Source organism: Trichomonas vaginalis, chromosome V, assembly GCF_026262505.1.
Source record: "Trichomonas vaginalis G3 chromosome V, whole genome shotgun sequence".
In the NCBI taxonomy this organism is placed as follows: domain Eukaryota; phylum Parabasalia; order Trichomonadida; family Trichomonadidae; genus Trichomonas; species Trichomonas vaginalis.
Genome location: NC_067207.1, coordinates 27590532 through 27615203, shown reverse-complemented (window position 1 = coordinate 27615203; position 24672 = coordinate 27590532). Strand labels below are relative to the sequence as shown.

Genomic DNA, 24672 nt, shown 5'->3' with positions numbered 1-24672 from the left:
AATTTTAACCTTAATAAATTGGGTTATGAATTCAAAAATTTCTAATATTTACAATTAACTGGAGGATTACAATGATCCAGGCACTGTTCTCCGTTCTACAAAAGATGTTGTTAGTATTTCAATCAGGGAATCATGTATTAAATTGGCAGGAACATATAGCAGCAATCAATGCAATAATTTTGCATTCCAAGGAAGTCAATCAACACTTGAATCTGTAACATTTCCATCCGGATCACAACTTGAAACAGTTTCAGACTGCGCATTTTATGGGTGCACTAAACTAACAGCAATTGATTTCACAAATTGTCAATTACTAACAAATATTAATCAATATGCATTTTCTAAATGCAGTTCTTTATCAAATGTCTTTCTTCCAACGCATTTAACTACAATGCATCTTCATGCTTTTTCATATACTTCTATTCGAAGTATCTCTATCCCAAAAGAAGTCAGAGTGATTAATGACTATTGTTTCTTAAATTGTTACCAGCTTACAACAGTAAATATTCCAACTGATTCTCAGCTAGAAAGCATTAATACACAATTTTTTTCATTTACAGCCATTGAAACAATATATATATACCAGAAAAGGTTACCTTTTTCCATGGAAATGTTATTGAGGGAACTTCAACTTTAAAGTCTATCACATGTCATCCTTTGAATAAGAATTATTTATCAGATAATGGAATTTTGTATTCAAAAAATCAAGCTACAATTGCAAGATATCCAAATAGTGGAAGCATTTCATTCACTGTTCCGAACTTCGTTACTGTAATAGGATCCCACTCTTTCATTACGGCGAATATCGAATCAATCGAGCTTCATGATAAAATCACAAGAATCGAAGATTATGCATTCAGTACTACGAAATTGAAGAGTATTATAATTCCAGATTCTGTTACATTTATTAATAATGGTGCCTTTAGATGGTGTTATTATCTGACAAGTGTCAAACTTTCATCCAATATTACATCTATTAATTCTGACACATTTATGAGTTGTCCAATAACAAATATAACAATACCAGAAGGAGTAAAAACAATATCCACCCGATCCTTTGATGGATGCACTAAGTTACAGAATGTTCAATTACCTTCAACAATAAAAAAGTTAGACGGAGGTGCATTTCCAAAAACTGTTAAATTAAATTTTGCTCCAGGAGCTCAATTATCTTTAGATGATCAGATGATTATGTATGATTTATACAAAAATACAGTTATTCAAATTATGATAGGGTTGTTAAAAATATCAAAAATTAGCGTTTTGAAGACACCATGGTGTCTTATAATTTTCCCTTCCTTATTGGCGTGTAGAAATAAATGCGCCAATAGATTGAAGAAGAAGAATTGTTTTTCTCTTAATGAACTTTAATCCTTTTGATATAAGAATATTAAAAACATTAATATAATTTCGATTTCGGAAATTAAATTTCCAAATTTTTTGTCGATTTCGGAAATAACAGGATCCCGCATCCAACACGCAACAACAAAGCACAAAACACACTTTTTGGTTCTTTCATCGTTTTAATCGTAATTTATGTAATAAATGATTTGGATAAATTTTACAAAAATAGAACCTATATTATATTCTTTTCAAAGATTCTTGCAAATCATCAAAAATAATTGTATTTTAAAAAACGATCAAATTATCCTTTCATTATTTTAAACTTAAATTAGTTTTTATGATTGACTAAAGCAATCATATTTATTCATCATTAAATAAACAAAAAAATAATATTTGAGAGTTATTTCAAAAAAAAACACATTGAATTTATTAATTTGTCTCAATTTCAGTATTATAAATTTTTATAATTTCAATATTTTGAAATACACTTTTTAATATTTCAATATTTATGATATTTCAATGTATCAAGTGGTCAATTAATTAAGGTATAATCGTCCTCAATGACCTTGATTAATTGACGAGTAAGGCCTGTGTATGCATCAACATCGCATGCATTAAAAGTAAGAGCATGGAAACACATTTTTTGGGCGTCAGCAATTTTTCCTTGTTCATAAGCAACATCTGCTTTATTTGCAATAAGAAAAGCGCGAAGTTCATTTACTGTACATTCTGGGTACTGTATTTTGAAGAAGTGTTGTTCACTGTATACGTAAGGACCTGCAACATATTGTGGATAATCATCAGGAACGGCAGGCATATCAGGGTTTTGCCTCCTAATTTGTTCTCTAAATGCTTTTTCGTTATAGTTGCGGTCCATAGCTATCTCTATCCTATTAGTTACAGTGTCCGAAGACATTTTCGAAATATTTTTTATATTGACGTTTACGAAAAAAAATTGCCTTTTGGAAAAGACACTCATAATCAGTTTTTACAACTCTAGTAGAAATATGTAATGAAAAAATAGAACTTTTTATCTTTGATTATCAGTTTCCAATTGAAATTTGTCGAAAAACTGGATATAAGTCCAATAATTTTCCAATCTAGTTGCTATATATCGGTAATAATAATTGTCTCGCCTATTCACATCTTGTAATTTTGAATAATTATTGCAATACGAACAAAATATTGATCACAAAATGATTTTTTTGCAAAAGGATAATCTGAATTTTGATCCTTATGATAATTGTAAACATACAACTAGTTGAAACCTAAAATGAAACAGCAAATGAAATACACCTCAAAAAAAATTTTATCTTTGTTCAAAAAAACGAATTAAAAAGATAATATCATAAGAATACTTTAATTCAATTTTATATAAAAGAGTTTCTTATATTCCGGATCATTAGAAATTTCAGGAATTGCATTTGAAACCTCTGCAACTATTGCATCCAACTCACCCATGAATGTCATGTTGGTCATAGCCAATAAATCTGTTAGTTCTTTGTTATCTAAGAGGGTTCTATCATAAAATCCATTAATGAACATAGATTTGAAGAAAATAAAGCAGGCAAGTGGTTGCAAGTTATTTGTGTCCTCGATTAATTTGTCCGTAATCATCTCTTGTGTGTTGAAATTAACATTAATTACAACATCAAGGGCAATCTGTTTGATTTTATCCTCATCACCCTCAGGGACATCAAGAATCTCATAATCGTAGATTGTTCTGATGCTTTGCGAGATGCTATATTTAATATTAAGTCCGATATCTCTAGGAATTACTTCGTTTGAAAGGATATCATACGCATCGTATACTCCTATATAGTCTTTTATATGAGCCAAGTTGAAAAGTGTCATTCCGAGGTTATCATAAATTTCAAAAGAATTTTCATTGTTATCTGCAAGCTCTTTGATGACGTAGAGGTTTGACATGATATGGTAGATGGCATCCTCTCTGTTTGGAACAATTTGATAATAAACTTTTGAAATAAAATCAGAATAGTCTGAAATTTCATTGTTAAATAGATTGAAAAGACGTAATGTTGTAGATATAACAAGGTCAATATCAAATTTGGTAAAATCTGCGAGTTCTCCTGAATCTAACCAGTTGTTAAAAGATTTTTCAACAAAATCTTCAATGTTATCGGCTATTTGTTCATCATTTTGTGGCTGTGGTTCTTTGTTTGGTTGTTCATTGTCATTCTGTTGTGGTTCTTCGATTGATTGAGTATCAGATGAAATTTGTTGCTCATCTTCCTGGTTTTGAGGTGTATCTTGCTGAGAAATGTCGTTCTCGCTTTGGCTCTGTGATAAATTCTGTGGATTTATGGTAAGTTTCGAATTATTTGCAGAAGCAGACTGTTTCTCTGCAATTTGCTGAGCTTCGTTCTGTTTCCTTTCTTCTATGAGCTTCTCTGCTTGAGGAATGATTGATTCCACTGGTTTTGGAACACTTTCGAATTTTCCTGGAATAATTTTGAGTTCTTCATTGTCAGACCAGCCCTTGTAGCGAATAAATAAGAGCTCGTTAATGAGGTACTGCGTATATGACGGTACGTTCTGTAAATTCATGTTCATGTATCGATAAAAGTAGAAAAACTCTTTCAATCTGTGGGAATCAATATACTTACCTGAAATAGTGAGCGCGGAGACCATTAATTCAAGTCCATATTGTAATGTAGGGTAAGAACAAAGTTGATATAAAATTGTACCGTAATCTTTCCTCGAAATGACATGAGTGACGAATAAATGTGATAAGTACACTAACACTGTCTTGCAGTTATCCCTATAATTCGGCTGTGAGAGGAGTTCGACGTATTTTATATATAATTCAACAGGAAATGTCTTAAAAATGCTATCTTTTGCTAATAATTTGTGGAATAATTCAATTTGGACTGGAATCAAGCTCGAAGGTTGTTCCGGATTTTGAACAGCGTGAAAAGCCTTTTGAATCAAGCAATCAAGCACCATAGAGAGATCAAACTTGCACAATTTATCAACAGACTCGTTAATTTTTTGTGGTTTGATAATATTAAGTTCTAAGTTGATGTCTCTGATTGGATCTTTGTCATCTCCTGCGTTTTTCCTTAAATGACTGAGAACAAAAGCGTTGCTATCGCTTTGGTGAAATGTTAGTAAATTGTCTTTAGATCCATGCGAGCCTTTCTTGAATTTTTTTTGTTTTGTTGCATCAGCGTACATACGCATAACTGCAGCTTCGTTTTTCAAGCGCTCTTGGTGCATTGTTGTTTCATTATTCCTAAAAATATCAAGCATCTCATCAACAGTATAATAAGTCATTTATTGTTTTTGTAGGAAGAAAAAAAAATTTTGTAAGAGAAAAAATCTAAAAATTTATAATTATATTTAACTATGATTGAACCTTCAAATTTAAAAACAGTCTAGTCAAAAAAAATGACAAAATGGATAACTTTGAAAGGTTTACATTTTTTGCCTCATGATCTCTTAATTCCTACAATGAAGTGAATGATAGACTATGTGGATTGATATTTATGATTCATTGAACTTTTAACTTGTAATCTCAATAAATGTCTTTCAACGGAACATCCAAAACGACCATTTTATATGTAAATAGTATAGACAAGATCTGTTCTGCTGAAATAAGGATGTCTTGTTTTCTAAACTCTTTGAATTTTTAAATAACAAGATGGAATTTTAAGTTCTAATCAAAATTATAACTTAATTATAAGTGATCTAACTATACACATGTAGTATATGTCATATGTCTGATATTATAAGTTTTTGTATTGAAAGAAAGTTGAAATTGTTATTAAGTTTTAGGTTTTAATCAAAACTATAACTTAATGGTTAGATGTTTGTCTACGTATATGTAATGTGAGTATCACTGAAAGGAAAATGAAAATATCAGATGAAATTTCAAAATTATTGTATAATAGTTAGTTTTTTAACTATTTATATGTAGTATAATCTATATGTATGATATGTTATGAAAGCAATGATATGAATGAATTTGTCACTTTTCATTCAGAACATGAATAGTCAACCAGTCCAAAATTATGGCAATGGCATTCATGGGGCTCAACAACCTGCTGCAGATCAGAATGATATATATAAAATCGCTTTACGAGAAATGATTAAAAACGAAGACGTTTCAAAATTACCTGAACAGTACGACGCGGTCAAGAATTGGATAATCACGAGCTTCCCTCCTGAATCAATCCAGTACCGTGAACTATACAAAATTCTTTACGCTTTTTTTTTCCATTCCATTATTATAATGTCAGAAAGGGGTGTTGATAAGCAGGTAGTAACCAAATTCATGAATAGAAATACAGGTGATCACCACAGATATCACGATCAAAGCAAGCTCAAAAAGGCTGTTGCAAATAATGCTTGTCCTAAGCTCGCCGACAATGGTTTTAGCCTCAAAATCACTAAAACATCGTTCAACACCCTTACTAGCTTTCTCGAAGAGAACTATTTTTATACATTTCTCGGTATAATTCAAGATCGTTTACATGTCACTTATATTCCTTACGAAAAGATCCTCAATTCTCCAGAATCCATACCAGAGTTCATTCTCCCTGACAATGCGAAGAACCCAGAAAGGAGAGATCCAACTCTTTCCCTTCTTAAAGACAATTTAATTGATCTCATCAACCAGCGCATTGAAACTATTTACCCAGATGAAGAAACCGCTAACAGACTTAAGATTTCCCTCTTTGATGACGATACTTCTAAGAGAACTCCTCAAGTTGTAAATTTACCAAAAATTCCTGTTGAACAAATCCTTGCAGGAACCATGCAAGCACAGCTTATGGCCAAGCTTAACAAATCCGAGCTCCCGGCCTGCGCATATTTTACTTTTCCTACTCATGATCAATATTATGATATAAATGACGACGGAACATTAATTTCTGTATGCACAGGTACTGGCATTACTAAGCTCATCAGCACAAACGTATATACAGACCTCGACGACCTCTTTTTATACAAAGGAGTTACAGCACAAAACGAAAAGACCGGTCCAGGCTTCGAACTCCTCAATCAAATGATGGTTCCTCGTTATCCAATCAAGAACAAGCAATCCTACGGCGCGGAAGTCTATACTTACTTCAATAGAAATCTTATTGGTCCGAAACCGTACTGGTGCAAGTTTTCTCCGAACAGCCGCTACCTTATGACAGGCGGTCTTGGCCATGTACGCGTCTGGAACTGCGAAAACTCGATTGTCCTGCAAGAATACCATACTCCATTCAACGTAAACTGGTGTGGCGACTGGAGTCCGTTCAATCATCAGATTGCAATCGGTTGTGAAGACCCTGTAGCCCTTCTCTACGACACTTCACGTCAAGAACCAATTCGTGTCTTCACACAACACAACAAACCGATTGTTGACTTAAAATTCCATCCGAACAGTTCACTTTTGGCCACATGTTCATGTGATTGTTCTATCCATCTTTGGGACATGAGAGATGGAATGAGTTTGCGCCAGCTCGCAGACAGAATGAATGTTCCTAGATGCATGCAGTTCACGAGAAACGGAAAGCTCTTGATAAGTGGAGATGACTCAGGAGCAATAACTTCTTGGGACTTGGCAGAAGGAAATAAACTCGGCCACATAATGGCACATAACGGTCCTGTGAGGGAAATCGCCATATCTGTTGAAGGAACAATTGTTGCTTCAGTTGGACAGGAAGGAGACATTTTGTTGTGGGATATAGAGAACTTTAGAACTTCTGCAATAGCTCAGGCAAAGCCATTGAAGAGATTGCAGCCAAGATACGCTGATACAAGAAGAATTAAGTTCTCTAATACTAATTTACTGTTGGCACTTGGTTCGCAATGTCCTGCAAAGGCTTAATTGTATATTCTCTCTTTTATTGTATATTATTATTTTATTATATTATTTTTTTGATCTTCTTTTTTTTATTTATTGAAAATAAATGTAATTTAGATTTTATTATTTAAACCATGAGTTATCTAAGTTTTTGTGTATTATGTTATTTGTTGAGTTGTTCATGAAATCATGCATTATGTTATTTGTTGATCTGTTCATGAAATCATGAATGATGTTATTTGTTGAGTTGTTCATGAAATCGTGTATTATGTTATTTGTTGAGTTGTTCATGAAATCATGCATTATGTTATTTGTTGATCTGTTCATGAAATCATGAATGATGTTATTTGTTGAGTTGTTCATGAAATCATGTATTATGTTATTTGTTGAGTTATTCATGAAATCATGCATTATGTTATTTGTTGAGTTGTTCATGAAATCATGTATTATGTTATTTGTTGAGTTGTTCATGAAATCATGAATGATGTTATTTGTTGAGTTGTTCATGAAATCGTGTATTATGTTATTTGTTGAGTTATTCATGAAATCATGTATGATGTTATTTGTTGATCTGTTCATGAAATCATGTATGATGTTATTTGAAAATAATTGTAATTTAGATTTCATTATTTATTGGGTGAACTTACGCCCCTATGACGGGGCTTTCAATTCAGATGTTAAAGGTTAATTTTCAATGATGCTTCACCCCAGTTGTCAAAAATTTGAATTAAAGTCAAATGGGCGTAAGTGCACACTTAAACAATGAGTTATCTATACATAAAACTATCTTAGTTTTTATGTGATTTCTATGAATTATGTTAAATGTAATTTAGATTTTATTTAAACAATGAGTTATTTATAGATAGAAAAGCCAATATTTATTCTTTTATGATATCATTATGCTTCAAACTCAATAATTCTAAAATTCAAATTATCAATTTTCAAAAAATCTATATTTATTATAAAACAAATAGTAAATTTATCATTTATCATGTATCAAACTATAATATAATATATACAAAACAATAATATAGTCAATAATAGTAAATGTATTTTTTCTGTTTTCTCGGATTGGATAAGTGAGTGGTGTTTGATCTGAATACATGTAGTTGACATCAGCATTGTTTGCAAGAAGAAACTCAATAAGTTCTTTTTTTATCTTGTTTATTGATATATTTAGCAAGATCAATGTTCCCCAATTCGATACATCTTGTGAGCATTGTATAACCCTTATAGATTTCATTCGGATCCTTAATTTTGTTCAAATAACTTTGTGGAATCTGATTTTATTACTTTAAACTTATCCTTTGGGAGAAGATCATCAATTTCACTATATAATACAACATCGCAAATATCAGATGTAATACTATTTGGGTTTACTTTCTCAAGAAGTTTTTGAATTAAAAGTATTAATTTGTCAAGTTCTTCATCTGAGGAAACTGTGAGGCCACATGCATAATATATTGGCATATGCTTCTTATTGTCTTCTATATTAACTTTAATATTGCTTTGATCAACTAGAAACAAGGCTGCATCTAATAAATGGTTTGATGAACAACAAAGGTGAAGTGGTGTCTTGTCGTTTGAGTCTTGTTGATTGATATCGATTCCTTTTTCAATCAAGTATTTGACTTTGTCGATATTTTGAAGGATTGTCTGATTATGGAGTAAATGTTTGTCTTTAAACACAATTTGGTTAACATCAATGGGCTTAATACTTATGATTTGATCAGTTAAATTGGTTGCTTGAGTAGCGATAAGAAAAGTTAATAAACCGAAAGAATATTTATTAATTTCGGAGTTTGTAATCTTTTTAATTAAACTGGAATCGTCGATTGGTCTGCCTGAACGGATTTGCTTCAGAAAAATTTCAAAATCCGATGGATCCGAAGTTAATTTCTTCAAATCGAGCTTTTTCAGTTCGTCAAGTTCATTTACCATATCACGCAGAGTGTCGGTAATTTGCCCCAACAGAGAAGGATCAATGTGTATGAAGCCAGAGTTTGACATACCTACGGTAACAGCCAAAAAAATATAAGTCAAAGCCTCAACATTCACTTCAACACTTAATTTAATCAAAATAAAATAGAAATTTGGAATAACCACATTGATGAAATTTTTGATGCCTATTCCAGTTATACTATTATTTACCAATGCATTCATTGATGAATTCGAATTCGTTTTTGGGAGAAAAGAAAACCGGAGTGGTACAAATATCCTTGACATCATTGGTAATATATTTAATGTTTACTAACAAATAAGCAAAAAAAAACTCTATAAAAATTAATCAAGCATAACAATATTCATCCTTTGGCAAGAAACTTTAAAGGATGGATGGCTTCCTTCCTCATCTAAGAATTTGTAAAATCTTGGGCGTCTTGAGTATTTATTATCGCATATTAAAGTAATTTTAACATCTCTTTCGTATTGTTGCGTAATTGATAATAGAGTCGAATTTGTACTGACTTTGGCCTCCCATTCACCCTTTGGTTTCAAAAAAGGCTCTAAAACGGAATCAAAAGAAATCATGTGGCCAATCCACCATTGAAACCTCGTTGATAGAGATCCTAGTGGTAAAAGAACTTTTGTAAAAGCAATTTCTGATAAATCAATAATATAATTTCGCCCATTTTGATCTACAAAGTTTGCTGTATGAGTAATAGCGATACCTTTCATTTTGTTTTCGAATATGCGATGAAATGAAGCTGGAGATTCAGAAACTGTTCCAAATTGAATTTCTTTTTCTGGTGGATCGGCATGAAATCCTTCTGGCCATGGAACAACTATGTCATCAACAGACCATTCATCTTCTCCGAAAAGTCTTGCCGAACAAAACGCTAATCTCATTGATCCTGGAAAATCGGGATGGTTAAATTGTCTGTTGCATTCTAGTAAGTGAGGACTGATCTTTTTCATATATGCACGTGATAGGGCAATTCCTGCACCACCTTGTGCGAAAGGTAAGCATTGAGGATTCGATTTAAGAATATCAGAAAACTGAGCATTTGAGCACCATACTTTTCCAATTACATATGGCCTATCAGCTACAAATGATGAGAGTTTCCTGACAAGCGGTTCTCTGAAAAAATATGTATCATCATCACCAAAAACGTACCAACTAACGTTTGGTTCGAGTTGACTAAGTTTTTCAATTGCCGGTAGAAATCGAGGTTGTGCAAAATACCATCTATTAGTCCATTCAGTATCTTCAAGATGATCTGAATAATTTTTTAATTCAACAAAATGTATATTACATGGAAATGCTGCTTTTTGGACTTCTTCGCTTTCAGCTTTTGGAATTTTATCAGTAAAAACGTAAATATCATTCCAAAATCTCATCCATGTTTTTGCTTGAGCCAAAACTCTAATACCAATAGTTTCTTTGCCTGCCCATATACCAAGTGCAAGTAAAGATCTAGTTGATAAGATGTTATAAACTAATAAAAACAGCAAAATTCTTCAACAAAATTAAAATAAAAAAGGGTCTTACACTATTAATACTTAATGAAGTAAAAACATAATAAAAACATTCTTCAGAGAGATAGTGTTTTAGAAAAAGCAGATTCTTTGGGTCAACAAACTCCAAAAAAAATCTTGAAATTATTTTTAGCAATATAATTTTTTATAAAAATAAAGTCATTTTTTGAAAATCTAAAAAAATTTGGAGGTTTTAACGCCTTGATAAATAAGCAAACACATGTTATTTTAGATACTTTGATCATTGACCTTTGCAAAAATACCAAATATCATGTAATTTAATTTTTTGTAAACGATTTCTTCATAAAAATATCATAAATCATCATGCATTGTTGTAAACAGAAATTCATCAAAAGTGACACCTCAGAAAAGCTAAAATATTGAATTTTTGGAACTTTTGATAGAGCACGTTTTTAAATATTAATTAAAGTAAATGTATATTTTGTAAAGATTCTTTTTAATAAAAAAATAAAATTTTGAAGAAGAACACAAAATCTTCTGAAAAATAATATCACATAAACTCATATTATTTTCTAATATATAACTATTTTATATCAAAATCAAATTCAATGATCTTAAAAGCGAAGATAAACCTCAAAATTTACGAATATAATGAGTGGGAATATAATGCTTATCTATCATAAAACCATATGAAATATCAATTTTTGCTTTACGCCTAATTTTGACGACAATTAGCAAAAAATGTTAAATGTTAACACTCAGTCCATTTGAATATGAAAAATAAAATTGACTTTGATTAAATGTTTTATTTATCATGCAATTCTTCTTGCGACAAAGATTTGAATAAAAGTTCAAAAAATAAGATAGCTTAAAAAATAATATACGGTAGTGTTTACTAATAGATGAATAGTATATAAATTCTATTAAAATGGATTTGATCCAAAAAAATATAAAACCAAAAATAATTGTATAATTTAAATAAGAAGTAATTTAAAACGATTTTATTTATGATCAAATTTTTATATATTTTTTTGGATCAAATCCATTTTAATAGAATTTATATACTATTCATCTATTAGTAAACACTACCGTATATTATTTTTTAAGCTATCTTATTTTTTGAAATTTTATTCAAATCTTTGGTCGCAAGAAGAATTGCATGATTAAATAAAAACATTTAATCAAAGTCAATTTTATTTTTCATATTCAAATGGACTGAGTGTTAACATTTAACATTTTTGCTAATTGTCGTCAAAAATTAGGCGTAAAGCAAAAATTGATATTTCATATGGTTTTATGATAGATAAGCATTATATTTCCCACTCATTATATTCGTAAATTTTGAGGTTTATCCTTCGCTTTTAAGATCATTGAATTTGATTTTGATATAAAATAGTTATATATTAGAAAATAATATGAGTTTATGTGATATTATTTTTCAGAAGATTTCATTCTATATGCCTATGAAAAGTACTCTCAAAACTAACTTTTCCCTAATTATAATTAAATCTAGAATATTGTATTATGCTTAGTATTATTTCATTTTTCTCATTCAATTTAGAATTTACAAATGTCAAAAAATTGAGAGCTGTCACTTTTGATGAATTTCTGTTTATTACAGCATAAGTGGTATAAATTATCGTAATATTGATTTCATTCTAAATAATCAGTACGAACATATGAGGGTATGATTGAATGGAATATAAATCATTTGAGAAGCGACGATTAAATTTGGTTCAAAAGTATATACGTTACTATTAATGAATTCAATATGATTGCCAAACACTTGCAATAGCCATACAAACAAAATATCAAAAGACAAGTGAAAATCCGTTATGTTTTCTTGAGAAAGCAGATTTTGACACTCTTCATCAATGCGTGAAGTTATCTCTATCCACGTTGGACAGGCCGGTGTTCAGATCGGTAACGGCTGCTGGGAACTCTACTGCCTCGAGCACGGTATCCAGCCAGATGGCCAGCTCCCATCCGACAAGACAATCGGTGTCGAAGATGATGCTTTCAACACCTTCTTCTCCGAGACAGGCGCCGGCAAGCACGTTCCACGTGCTGTTTTCGTCGATCTTGAACCAACAGTCGTCGACGAAGTCCGCACAGGCACATACCGCCAGCTTTTCCACCCAGAGCAGCTCATCTCCGGCAAGGAAGATGCCGCTAACAACTACGCTCGTGGCCACTACACAGTTGGTAAGGAAATCATCGATCTCACACTCGACCGCATCCGTAAGCTTGCTGATCAGTGCACAGGTCTTCAGGGCTTCCTTATCTTCCACTCCTTCGGTGGTGGCACAGGCGCTGGCTTCGGCTCCCTCCTTCTTGAGCGTCTTTCTGTCGACTACGGCAAGAAGTCCAAGCTCGAATTCACAGTCTACCCATCTCCACAGGTTTCCACAGCTATCGTTGAGCCATACAACTCCATTCTCGCTACACACTCCATGATCGATCACTCCGACTGCGCTTTCATGGTCGATAACGAAGCTCTCTACGATCTCTGCCGCCGTGCCCTCGATATCGAGCGCCCAACATACACCAACCTCAACCGTCTCATCGGCCAGGTTGTTTCCTCCCTCACAGCCTCCCTCAGATTCGATGGTGCCCTCAACGTCGACTTCACAGAGTTCCAGACAAACCTTGTCCCATACGCTCGTATCCACTTCCCAATCTGCTCTTATGCACCAGTCATTTCTGCAGAGAAGGCCTACCACGAGCAGCTCTCTGTTGCCGAAATCACAAACTCACTCTTCGAGCCAGCCAACATGATGGTTAAGTGCGATCCACGCCACGGCAAGTACATGGCTTGCACACTCCTTTACCGTGGTGATGTCGTTCCAAAGGATGTCTCCGCTGCTGTCGCTACAATCAAGACAAAGCGCACAATCCAGTTCGTCGACTGGTGCCCAACAGGCTTCAAGATGGGTATCAACTACCAGCCACCAACAGTCGTTCCAGGTGGCGACCTCGCCAAGGTCCAGCGCGCTGTCTGCATGCTCGCTAACACAACAGCCATCGCCGAAGCTTGGTCTCGCCTCGACCACAAGTTCGACCTCATGTACGCTAAGCGTGCTTTCGTCCACTGGTACGTCGGTGAGGGTATGGAAGAAGCTGAATTCCCAGAAGCTCGTGAAGATCTTGCTCTCCTCGAGAAGGACTACGACGAAGTCGCTGCTGAGTCAGTCGAAGGTGGCGATGAAGAAGAAGATGGTGGCGAAATGTAAATTCGCTAATTCCTAAAACATTATTATTAATGTTCGTAATTAGATATATTTTTCTCATGTTCTTTGATTTCTAGTCATAATCTTAAAATTATTCAGATCCAATTTCATTCATATTAGATGAATGATGCTAATTTTTCCTAAGCATATTCATGTTGCAACTAAATTTGCTTATTATAATGGCGTGACTATCATTTCCTCAAAATGGTGAAATTTGATCTTGAGAATGGAGAAGATGAGGAAAAAGAAAGAAAAATTTAAAAGAAACGAGAAAATTTAGTTATGATCTTGTCTCCAATCATAGTAAAGCTCATGCAAATAAGATGATTATGAATTCTCTATCTTGCCTATAAATTGTATCAGAATAGGGTTGTATATGACTTAGTTTATAACGGCATCAATAATTCTGTTTTTGCCCCTTATGAGATAAATTTAACTTCCGGAAAATGGAAAATTGAGTGCTGGGGTGCTAGCGGTAATAGTACGTACGGTATTGATTACGGTCTTGGCAGCTATACTAGTGGCATTTTATCACTCGAAAGAAATTTAACCATATATGTTCATGTTGGAGCAAAAGGCCGGAAACCACAGCCTCAAGCTGCTTATGGCGGTGGTGGTCCAGGACAAATAGGAGGAGGCGGTGCCTCTGATGTGAGATTGAATCCAGGGTCATATTTTGATGAAGATGGATTGAAAAGCCGAATTATGGTGGCCGCTGGTGGTGGGGGATACGATAATTATTATGGTCGAGGTACTCCAGCTGGTTCTGGCGGCGGCTTGAAAGGTTTTGATGGCGATGGAAAGGGAGGAAACCAAACCTCCGGGGGTGGTGGTTATTATAGGGGATTTTTTGGTCTAGGAGGTGGAAATGGAGAGAGATTGCTCACTGCCACCTCTCCTGATGGAAATGCAGGGGGCGGTGGGGGCTATTTTGGAGGAGGGACTTCAAACATTATTGATATAGGCTCAGCGGGCGGTGGAAGTTCATACATAAGCGGTTACCCAGGATGTATTTCTGTTGATAAAGATTATACTCAGAATAATCCTAAATTTTCTACTGCGAAAGATCCTTCGATCCATTATTCGGGAATAAAATTTGAGAATCCATTGATTATTGATGGGAAAAGTCCTATGCCCGCCCCGAATCTTAACGTATCAATTCCAGAGTATGGTCATATAGGAAATGGACACGTAATCATTTCCACAGCTGAAAAATATGATTATCCATATTTCTCTCGAATTACTGCCATACCTTACAAGGTTAAATGTTCAATTCCATTGAAAATTGGACGCAATTTTGATGCTTTCTTCATATTATCTGTTATGTACTTGTCTCTCGGATAAAAATCACATCTTCTATATTATTGTGCATAATATGACTCCTATAAAGAGAGGATACCTTCAACATTCTCACCTCATACGACGGTGTCGCTGCTGAATCAGTCGAAGGTGGCAATGAGGAAGAAGATGGTGGCGAAATGTTAAAAATATTACGAATCCAGAAGTTTTCCTTACAAAATTAATCAATTTTTTTTGAACTTATTTCTCATTTAATTTTGAAATTTCTGATGTATTTTTTAGTTTCTATCTCATACAAATGTTTTTCAAATATGTTCATCTCATACAAATGTCTGAAATTATGAGTTATGTTCATTATCTTTATTCTTGATCAATGAAATTGGAATGAAATATCCTTTTGTGAATGAATTTCTATTTGTTTCCAATCATTGCTTATAATATGTTGCTCAAAATATGCTAAGGTGTTTAGAGGAAGAGAAATTAGTCATAATTAATTATTTCTTGACAAGTAAACTTGTCAAAATTTTAGATGGAGACTGGAGACACTGGGGTTTTACAGGAAAGAATAGCCCAGTGGAAACATCTCCGTAAAAAACATTTTAAGCTTGAGAAAATCAAGACAACTTCAAAAGGTCCAAGCGCAAAAGAGCTCCCACCAGGCCATATTCGACAAATTATGACATCTCACGGAAATATGAGTCATGATAAATTTGCAGGACAGAAACGTTTATACATTGGAGCACTGAAATACGCTCCACATGCAGTTTTAAAATTTCTCGAAAATATGCCAATGCCTTGGGAAGAATTACGAAAAGTTCGCGTTTTATATCACACAGCAGGCGCGCTTACATTTGTTAATGAAGTTCCTCGTGTTGTACCACCTCAATATTTAGCTCAATGGGCTGAAACATGGATTGCAATGAGAAGAGAGAAAAGGGATCGTCATCAGATCCGCCGTTTACGTTTCCCGCCATTTGATGATGAAGAGCAACCCCTTGATTTCGTTACAAACATCGAAGGAGTGGAGCCTCCAGAAGCAATTTTAATGGAACTCGATGAAGACGAAGATGCGGCTGTTTACGAATGGTTTTACGACTACTTAGGCTTACCATCCCAATACATTAATGGTTTATCCTACAGGAAATGGAAATTACCTCTTACTGTTATGTCTACACTATATCGACTTGCAAGACCACTTGTTGATCAATACGAAGATCCGAACTCGAAGTATCTCATCGATCTACCATCATTATTTACTTCAAAAGCCTTAAATGAAGTAATTCCAGGTGGTCCAAGGTTCGAACCACTCTTTACAGACGTCGATCCTAATCAGGAATGGACCGAATTCAACGACATCAACAAAATCATCATCAGAACTCCGATTTCTACAGAATGGAAAATAGCATATCCGAATTTATACAATAACAGACCACGCAAGATCTCAATTGCTCCATACCATTATCCACTTTCATGTTTCGCCAAATACAATACCATTATTACACCAGTTTTCCAGTTAGCTCCAAATCTTTCTTCAATTTCACGACCACGTGCGAACAACAACCCAGAACAAGCATCAGAAGAAGATCTCCAGCCATTCACTGTTAATTGTGATCCTTTGTTCAACGATCTCGATCACGAATCCGAAGAAAAACAATTCAAAATTTTTGACACTTTGTCACTTTTTTGGGCTCCATCACCCTTTAACTGCCGAACAGGTAATACACAAAGAGCGCAAGATGTACCACTTATCAGGCCATGGTACACACAGCGCGCTCCTTGGAAACAGCCTGTCAAAGTCAGAGTATCTTATCAGAAATTGCTGAAGAACTACGTATTGAACAGATCTCATCACAGGAAGCAATACGTTGTAAGGCGTAGGAAGACAATCACAAAGATCTTCAAAACCACGCCTTATTTCCAGTCAACGACATTAGATTGGGTCGAAGCCGGTCTACAAGTTGTCCAACAAGGCTACAACATGTGTAACTTGTTGATCAAACGCCATAGACTTGTTTTCCTCCATCTCGACTACAATTTCAACTTGAAACCGATAAAAACCTTGAATACAAAGGAAAGACGTAAATCAAGGTTTGGCAACGCTTACCATCTCATGCGTGAATTCTTCAGATTCACCAAACTGTTACTCGATTGCCACATACAGTACAGACTTGGCCAAATCGATGCTTATGTTCTTGCCGATGCTTTGCAATACGTTTTCTCACATGCAGGACATTTGACAGGAATGTACAGGTACAAATACAAACTCATGCATCAAGTCAGAACATGCAAAGACTTGAAACATGTTTTGTATTCAAGATTCAACACAGGCGAAGTTGGAAAAGGCCCTGGAGTTGGATTTTGGGGTCCAATGTGGCGTGTTTGGGTCTTTTTCATGAGAGGATCCATTCCTTTGATGGAGAGATGGCTTGGCAGCAGAGTTGCAAGAGAATACGAAGGAAGATTCTCTAAAAGATTGCCATCGACTGTCACAAAACAACGCGTTGAAAGTAATTACGATATCGAATTACGCGCATCAGTTTTACATGATATAACTGATACGATGCCTGAAGGAATCAGAAACGCCAAAGCACACACAGTATTAGCACATATGAGTGAAGCATGGCGTTGCTGGAAAGCGAACATTCCATGGAAAGTTCCTGGCCTTCCTCCGCCTTTGGAAGCCATCATTTTGAGATACGTCAAAGCAAAAGCGGACTGGTGGACGAAGAACGCGCATTACGCGAGAGAAAGAATCGCAAGAGATGGAACAGTCGACAAAGCAATCACAAGAAAGAACACAGGAAGATTGACAAGGCTCTATTTGAAGCAACAAAGCGATTACCAAGCGAATTACCTCAAAGAAGGTCCTTACATCACTCCTGAACAAGGTGTTGCGATGTTGACAACAATGCAGAATTGGTTGGAAATGAGACAATTCACGCCAATTCCGTTCCCACCAATGCAATACAAACATGACACAAAAATGCTCATTTTGGCTCTCGAAAACATGAGATTTGGTCATGATGTATCAATGAGAATGAACCAGACATTGCGTGAAGAACTCGGTTTGATCGAAAACGCTCATGATAATCCACATGAAGCGTTGATCAGAATCAAAAGAGATTTCATGACAGCGAGAGCGTTTCGTGAAGTAAAATTCACGTTTTTGGAACATTACACACGTGTTATTCCGAACTACGAAATCTACGCTCTCGAGAAGATGACTGATGCTTACTTGGACCAGTATCTTTGGTACGAAGCAGACAGAAGACATCTTTTCCCTCCATGGGTTCAGCCAAGCGATTTGATTCCTCCGCCAGTTTTAGTTCACAAATGGTGCGAAAGAATCAACTCTTTAGTCGACGCATGGAACACAGAAGATGGACAAACAATGGTTCTCGTTGAAACAAGCCTTGAAAAGTTCTACGAACAAATTGATTTGACATTTCTCAATTACATGTTGAGATTGGTCGTCGACCACAATTTGGCTGATTACATGACATCAAAGAACAATGTCAAGATCTCTTTCAAAGACATGTCTTATTTGAACGGTGTTGGATTAATTCACGGTCTTCAGTTCACTTCTTTCATTGCTCAATACATGGGATTGCTAGTTGATTTGCTGATCCTTGGTTTGAGAAGAGCAAATGAAATGTGTGGACCTCCTTCAATGCCAAACTCTCTTTTCCAGTTCGCGTCAATCGAAGACGAAATCAGACATCCAATAAGAATGTATCAAAGATACGCAACAAGAATCCACATTCTCTACAAATTTAATGCGGAACAAGCAAGAGATTTGATCAGAGATTATTGCGATGTCAACTCAAATAATAACGATGAAATGTTGGGCTACAATAATAAAACATGTTGGCCAAAGGACGCAAGAATGAGATTGATCAAACACGATGTAAATCTCGGAAGAGCGGTTTTCTGGGATTTACAAAACCGTTTGCCAAGATCGTTATGTGAAGTGAACTGGAATTCGAGTGAAAACAGTGCAAGTGGATTCCATCAAAGTTTCGCATCCGTTTATTCGAAAGACAACCCGAATTTGCTCTTTTATATGTGTGGATTCGAAGTCAGAATTCTTCCAAAGATCAGATTGGAGCGCGAAGACTTTACTCCACAGGAAGGAACATGGGTTTTGCAGAACGAAATCACCCATGAAACAACAGCTTTCGTTTTCTTGAGAGTTTCTGAGAAATCGATAACTTATTTCAGAAACAGAGTCAGAACGATTTTGCTCAGTTCCCAAGCAACGACATTCATGAAAGTATCCAATAAATGGAACACAGCAATCATTGCTTTGGTTGTTTACTTCAGAGAAGCTTTAGTTGCAACACCAGAACTGATTGACGAAATCGTGAAATGCGAAAACAGAGTTCAAACACGTGTAAAACTCGGATTGAACTCAAAAATGCCGAACAGATTCCCTCCTGTTGTTTTCTACGCTCCAAAAGAATTTGGTGGCCTTGGATTGATATCAATGGGACATGTCTTAATCCCACAATCAGATCTGAGATACGCCACACAAACAATGGCAGAAACAACTCATTTCAGGGACGGAATGGATCATCCTGAAGAAAATTTCATTCCCGCTTTGTACAGGTACGTTCAAAGCTGGGAAGGCGAAATCGAGGATTCTAAAAGAGTCTGGCAGCACTACACAAACATGAGGAAAGAAGCCGGTGCTCTCAACAAGAAGATCACAATTGAAGACCTCGATTCTCTTTGGGACAGAGGAATTCCTCGCATCAATGTTCTCTTCCAAAGAGACAGACACACATTGGCTTACGACAAAGGATGGCGTACACGTCTTTATTTCAAGAAATACAGCTTGTTTAAGACGAATCCTTACGCATGGACACATCACCACCACGATGGAAAGCTTTGGAACTTGAAAGACTACAGAGCAGATGTCATTCAAGCACTTGGAGGTGTCGAAGGCATCTTAAGTCATTCGATTTTCAAAGCAACAGGTTACAAACACTGGGAAGGTTTGTTCTGGGATAATACAACAGGATTTGAAGAAGCCTTGAAGTACAGGAAACTTACAAATGCTCAAAGACAAGGCATGAGTCAAGTTCCTAACAGAAGATACACATTGTGGTGGTCACCAACAATAAACAGAGCAAATGTTTATGTTGGTTTCCAAGTACAATTGGATTTAACTGGTATTTTCATGCACGGAAAAATCCCATCTCTTAAGGTTTCTTTGATTCAATTGTTTAGAGGCCACATGTGGCAGAAAACACATGAATCAATTGTCATGGACGTCATGCAAGTGTTGGACAGCCATTTGAGCCAATTACAAATCGATTACATCACGAAGGAAACAATTCATCCAAGGAAATCATATAAAATGAATTCTTCCTGCGCGGATTTAATCATGATCTCCCAGAACAAATGGCCATCGACAGAACCATGTTTCGTCAATGAAACAAAGACATTCCACGGTGAATTCTTGACAACAAGGTTCTGGGTCGATATACAATTGAGATGGGGAGATTACGACATGCATGATATCGAGAGATACACGAGATCTTTGTTCTACGCGTACACAAGTGGAACACAATCGATGTATCCAAGTTCTACTGGTATCATAATTGGCGTTGACTTGTGTTACAACGAATGGACGGCTTTCGGAACATGGATTCCTGGTTTGCAAGAATTAATTGACAAAGCAATGAAACACGTCTTGCAATTCAATCCTTCGATATCCGTGTTGAGAGAAAGAGTCAAGAAATCGTTGCAACTCTACACAAGCGAAATCCCTGAGCCAGCATTGAATTCCACGAACTTTGGCGAGTTGTTTGGAAACAAAATAACATGGATTGTTGAAGACAAACACGTTTACAGAGTGAAAATCCAGAAAACATTCGAAGGAAACTATACAACGTCACCTGTAAACGGAGGTGTCTTCATAATGAATCCAGCAACAGGACAATTGTTCTTAAAGATCATTACAACAAAGGCATGGCAACAACAGAAGAGATTGCAGCAATTGGCCAAATGGAAAGCTGCTGAAGAAACATGCGCTTTAGTAAGAACTTTGCCACCAGAAGAACAACCGAAACAAGTAATTTGTACATCAGAATTATTACTTGATCCCGTCCAAAGTTATTTGTCAGAGTTTCCAAACACAGTTGTCAAAGGATCAGACATGGATTTGCCTCTCCCAGCTTTCATGAAAATCCCGAAAATTGCAGAAGAAGTCATCCACGCTCCAGAGCCAAAAATGGTCCTTTACAACCTTTACGATGATTGGTTGGACACTGTTTCTCCTCATGCTGCTTTCAGAAGATTAATGTTGATTTTAAGAGCATTGTTAATGGAAAGAATGAAAGCATGGGATATCTTGAGACCTTCCGCGAATGTTGTCACTCAACAGAACCATCTCTGGCCAACACACAGCGCTGATGAATGGGCTGAAGTCGAAATCAGACTCAAAGATCTCGTCATCGATATCTATTGCCAAAGAAATAATGTTTCTGCAAACAGTTTGACACAATCCGAAATTAGAGACATAATTTTAGGTGTCAAAATCGCTGCTCCTTCAGAAGAAAGACAACAAATGGCAAAGGAAGTCGAAGAAGAAGACAAAGCAGCTCTTAAGACTGTAACAACAGCTACAAGAGATGCAGATGGAAACCAACACATCATTCAGACATTTTCTCAATACGAACAACAGCAATTTAAGTCTAAAAGTGATTGGAGATCTCGTGCTTTGACAAGTAGAGGCCTTGTAATGAGAGCAAACACTTTGATGATTCCTCCGCCTGTTGTCAAACCAAAACTCGAATTGATAATTCCTGAAAACATTTACAGAAGATTTGTCGAAATTTCCGATCCTTACATGCAAATTTGTGGATTTTTGTTTGGTGTCAAAATGAATGACACACTACAAGTCATTTCCATTGTTATTCCTCCTCAAAACGGAGATCGCGATGAAATTGACTTCAAACAGATCCTTCCTAATCACGACTTCTTGGATGGAGCAAGTCCAATTGGATTTATCCACACAAGAGTTGGAGAAAACAGTTCCCTTGAACCTAGTGATGCAAAAGTCCTCGCAAGTCTTTGCAAGAAAAATCCGAAAATTGATTCCGACAACTTTGCAAATGTTGTTATTTCATTCCCTGTTGGCGGATGCATCATGGCTGCATCGACATTGAGTAGAGAAGGATTCGAATGGGCAGAAACAAACATCGGAATGGACAATCCAAAGGATTTCGATGACAACTTTGCAAAAGTTCTTGGAATATCAATAACAAACGAAATAAATGGCTGGATGATGGCTCCAGAGAACGGAATATGGAACTATTCATTCAATTCATTGAGATTGCAGTCAGTTCCAGATAATTACCCTATTTCTGTGCAGAATCCAAAGACTTTCTTCGACATGTATCATCGCGTTCAACATTTCACTTCATTCAAGAGAGAAATGAATGGAGAAGAACTATCAATTGATGTTGACAATAATTTCATTTAACTCTGTATTTTTTTTATATTATTATAAAAGTTTTTGTATTTTATTGTTGTTTTATATTATAGATTTTTTATTATAGGTAAACAACAGAAAACAATTGATTGTCAAATGGGCGTATAATTCAATTCACTCAAATTTTGAGAGAACAAGGTGAAGAATATGATTTCAAATTGAAGCAAAGAGTTAATAGCTAATTTAGAATCTTTCCTTGATCATCATGAAATAGTAGGGAAGGGAAGGAATCCAATATGTAATTAGAGAAAAACTTCATTCATGGGTGTACCATATTATGCCTATTTTCCCCATTGATAATAGCATATATATGATGAATGAAGCTTTAAAATTAGGAAAATAAACTTTACTGTAAAACTATGCATCGTAACCCTTTAATTAGAACATCCTATGTAATGATTTCTCTCTATATTCGTGGTTATAAACAATCATTGTAAATTTAAAAGTGTCAGATTTTAACTTTACATTGTCAAAAATTTCCTGAATAATATGTTTTCTCGAGTAATATATCGTAGATTACGCTATCGATTATTGCTAATTGGGATTGTAGGAATTTTTTCAGAAATGATTCTTATATGTTAACTTTTTGTCCCAAATGTAGTACATTTTCGATCTTATACAAAAAAAGGTATTCAAAGATACTTCAAGAAGTCAAAAAACATATTAGATGCTACAGTATTACAAGTATATAATTACGATTTGAGTCAAAAAGTAATAAATAACAACTGCTTATTTGTTCTAGATCAAAATTTTGAAAAAGTATACTATAGACTCGATCCATCTTATCACGACAAACTGTTTAACCACGTATCGGGACATTTCTACCATATTTGCAGCTGCTACGTTCAACATTCTCTAAATATTATTTCAAATGATTTATGCATCGTTCCAAATCATTTAGAATTTATACACGAGGTTTCTAAAGGATACGTGACAGCTCAATACGAGAATGTCATTGCCACAGGCCATTTATATACAATTTATTTTGGTCATTTTCTTAGTGACTTTATTTGTCCGATATTGGCCATGCCTGATGACATTATTCAAAAATCTTACATACTAGGATCTGCTGAAAAGCGCTTGGTTGATGAATACTTGACTCCTTTGGGATTAAGGGAAAAATTCATAAATGTAAGTGACAATGAATGGGTCTATACCAGTAATTTATATATAACGGCAAATCCATATCCACACTGTTCTCATTTAGGACCATTATATAAGAAACTCGGCGATAAACTCAAAAATTATTTTAATATATCAAATTTACCAGCGAGAAGATACATACTCTCTAACAGAAAGTCTTACATGAGACAGATACACAACTTTGACAACTTAAGCAAAGCAATACAAGATGCTTTTCCTTCAAATAAATACGAAAAAGTTATTGATGAGCGTTTGACCATCGGAGAGACAGCAAAACTTTACGGTGACGCAAAGTTTTTGTATTTGGTCGTAGGAAGTAATTGTTTTAAGAGCCTTGTTCTAAATGAAAAAGCCGTTGTTGTTCTTGTTGGCACTGGAGCTTATGATGACTCCGCAATAAATGCCATTGGATCCAATGGTAATAAAATAGTATATTATGTAGAACCATCAATTTCACACAAGGATTATTCTTATAATGTACTAAATATTACGTTGGCAATCAAAGCATGTAGCATTGCAAATTATTATATTAATAATAGTCGCTTCCCAACAGATCCTGCTGGATCTTTAATCTTATAGAGTTGTTATAAAAATTTTTTTTGTATCTATCATATATTAAAATAACTACAAATTATTTCTTTGAATCCAATAATAGTATAGCTATTGAACTTTTACTTTTTTTGTTTATGAACTCATCGAATATTGCATATTTCTCAAAATTAAATTTGAAATAATATTTGAATCTTTCAGTTATTAGCTTTCACAGCAATCTACCTATGAAGAAAGAACTTTTTATGATTCTATATTAATATCAGATGGTTGGCAGCTTGTCTGCTTGAAATGGAGATAGAAAAATCCATCTGTATTCACAGATACAGTTAATTTAGTTCAAACATAAT

The 24672-nt window shown here is 35.0% G+C and overlaps 10 protein-coding genes across 10 annotated transcripts, besides 3 other annotated features; 5 read left to right on the top strand and 5 right to left on the bottom strand.

Moving 5' to 3' along the window:
• Positions 1-1845: 1845 nt before the first annotated feature.
• TVAGG3_0413760 (uncharacterized protein) lies at positions 1846-2641 on the bottom strand (the record flags this gene model as incomplete). The annotated part of the gene is made up of 1 exon (XM_001330635.2): positions 1877-2323. The coding sequence occupies one exon, from the start codon at positions 2321-2323 to the stop codon at positions 1877-1879; it is 447 nt and encodes a 148-aa protein (XP_001330671.1).
• Positions 2642-2701: 60 nt separating this feature from the next.
• Positions 2702-4653, bottom strand: TVAGG3_0413750 (armadillo (ARM) repeat-containing protein family; the record flags this gene model as incomplete). Its single annotated transcript, XM_001330634.1, has 1 exon — positions 2704-4641. The coding sequence occupies one exon, from the start codon at positions 4639-4641 to the stop codon at positions 2704-2706; it is 1938 nt and encodes a 645-aa protein (XP_001330670.1).
• A 699-nt stretch (positions 4654-5352) lies between these two features.
• On the top strand, positions 5353-7238 carry TVAGG3_0413740 (transcription initiation from RNA polymerase II promoter; the record flags this gene model as incomplete). The annotated part of the gene is made up of 1 exon (XM_001330633.1): positions 5354-7186. One exon carries the CDS (start codon positions 5354-5356, stop codon positions 7184-7186), a length of 1833 nt encoding a protein of 610 aa, XP_001330669.1.
• A 47-nt stretch (positions 7239-7285) lies between these two features.
• On the bottom strand, positions 7286-7789 carry TVAGG3_0413730 (uncharacterized protein; the record flags this gene model as incomplete). Its single annotated transcript, XM_051233188.1, has 1 exon — positions 7286-7789. The coding sequence occupies one exon, from the start codon at positions 7787-7789 to the stop codon at positions 7286-7288; it is 504 nt and encodes a 167-aa protein (XP_051102918.1).
• An 8-nt stretch (positions 7790-7797) lies between these two features.
• Positions 7798-7914: a mobile genetic element.
• A 308-nt stretch (positions 7915-8222) lies between these two features.
• TVAGG3_0413710 (protein ubiquitination) lies at positions 8223-9219 on the bottom strand (the record flags this gene model as incomplete). The annotated part of the gene is made up of 1 exon (XM_001330632.2): positions 8414-9172. The coding sequence occupies one exon, from the start codon at positions 9170-9172 to the stop codon at positions 8414-8416; it is 759 nt and encodes a 252-aa protein (XP_001330668.1).
• Positions 9220-9380: 161 nt separating this feature from the next.
• TVAGG3_0413700 (protein of unknown function, DUF604 family) lies at positions 9381-10620 on the bottom strand (the record flags this gene model as incomplete). Its single annotated transcript, XM_001330631.1, has 1 exon — positions 9446-10501. The coding sequence occupies one exon, from the start codon at positions 10499-10501 to the stop codon at positions 9446-9448; it is 1056 nt and encodes a 351-aa protein (XP_001330667.1).
• A 349-nt stretch (positions 10621-10969) lies between these two features.
• Positions 10970-11007: a mobile genetic element.
• Positions 11008-12181: 1174 nt separating this feature from the next.
• Positions 12182-12218: a mobile genetic element.
• A 239-nt stretch (positions 12219-12457) lies between these two features.
• TVAGG3_0413670 (alpha tubulin) lies at positions 12458-13935 on the top strand (the record flags this gene model as incomplete). Its single annotated transcript, XM_001330630.2, has 1 exon — positions 12475-13833. One exon carries the CDS (start codon positions 12475-12477, stop codon positions 13831-13833), a length of 1359 nt encoding a protein of 452 aa, XP_001330666.1.
• A 474-nt stretch (positions 13936-14409) lies between these two features.
• TVAGG3_0413660 (glycine-rich protein family) lies at positions 14410-15178 on the top strand (the record flags this gene model as incomplete). Its single annotated transcript, XM_001330629.2, has 1 exon — positions 14536-15174. The coding sequence occupies one exon, from the start codon at positions 14536-14538 to the stop codon at positions 15172-15174; it is 639 nt and encodes a 212-aa protein (XP_001330665.1).
• A 480-nt stretch (positions 15179-15658) lies between these two features.
• Positions 15659-22672, top strand: TVAGG3_0413650 (pre-mRNA processing protein 8 (Prp8); the record flags this gene model as incomplete). Its single annotated transcript, XM_001330628.1, has 1 exon — positions 15659-22621. One exon carries the CDS (start codon positions 15659-15661, stop codon positions 22619-22621), a length of 6963 nt encoding a protein of 2320 aa, XP_001330664.1.
• Positions 22673-22907: 235 nt separating this feature from the next.
• On the top strand, positions 22908-24352 carry TVAGG3_0413640 (glycosyltransferase family; the record flags this gene model as incomplete). Its single annotated transcript, XM_001330627.2, has 1 exon — positions 23657-24352. One exon carries the CDS (start codon positions 23657-23659, stop codon positions 24350-24352), a length of 696 nt encoding a protein of 231 aa, XP_001330663.1.
• Positions 24353-24672: the final 320 nt, after the last annotated feature.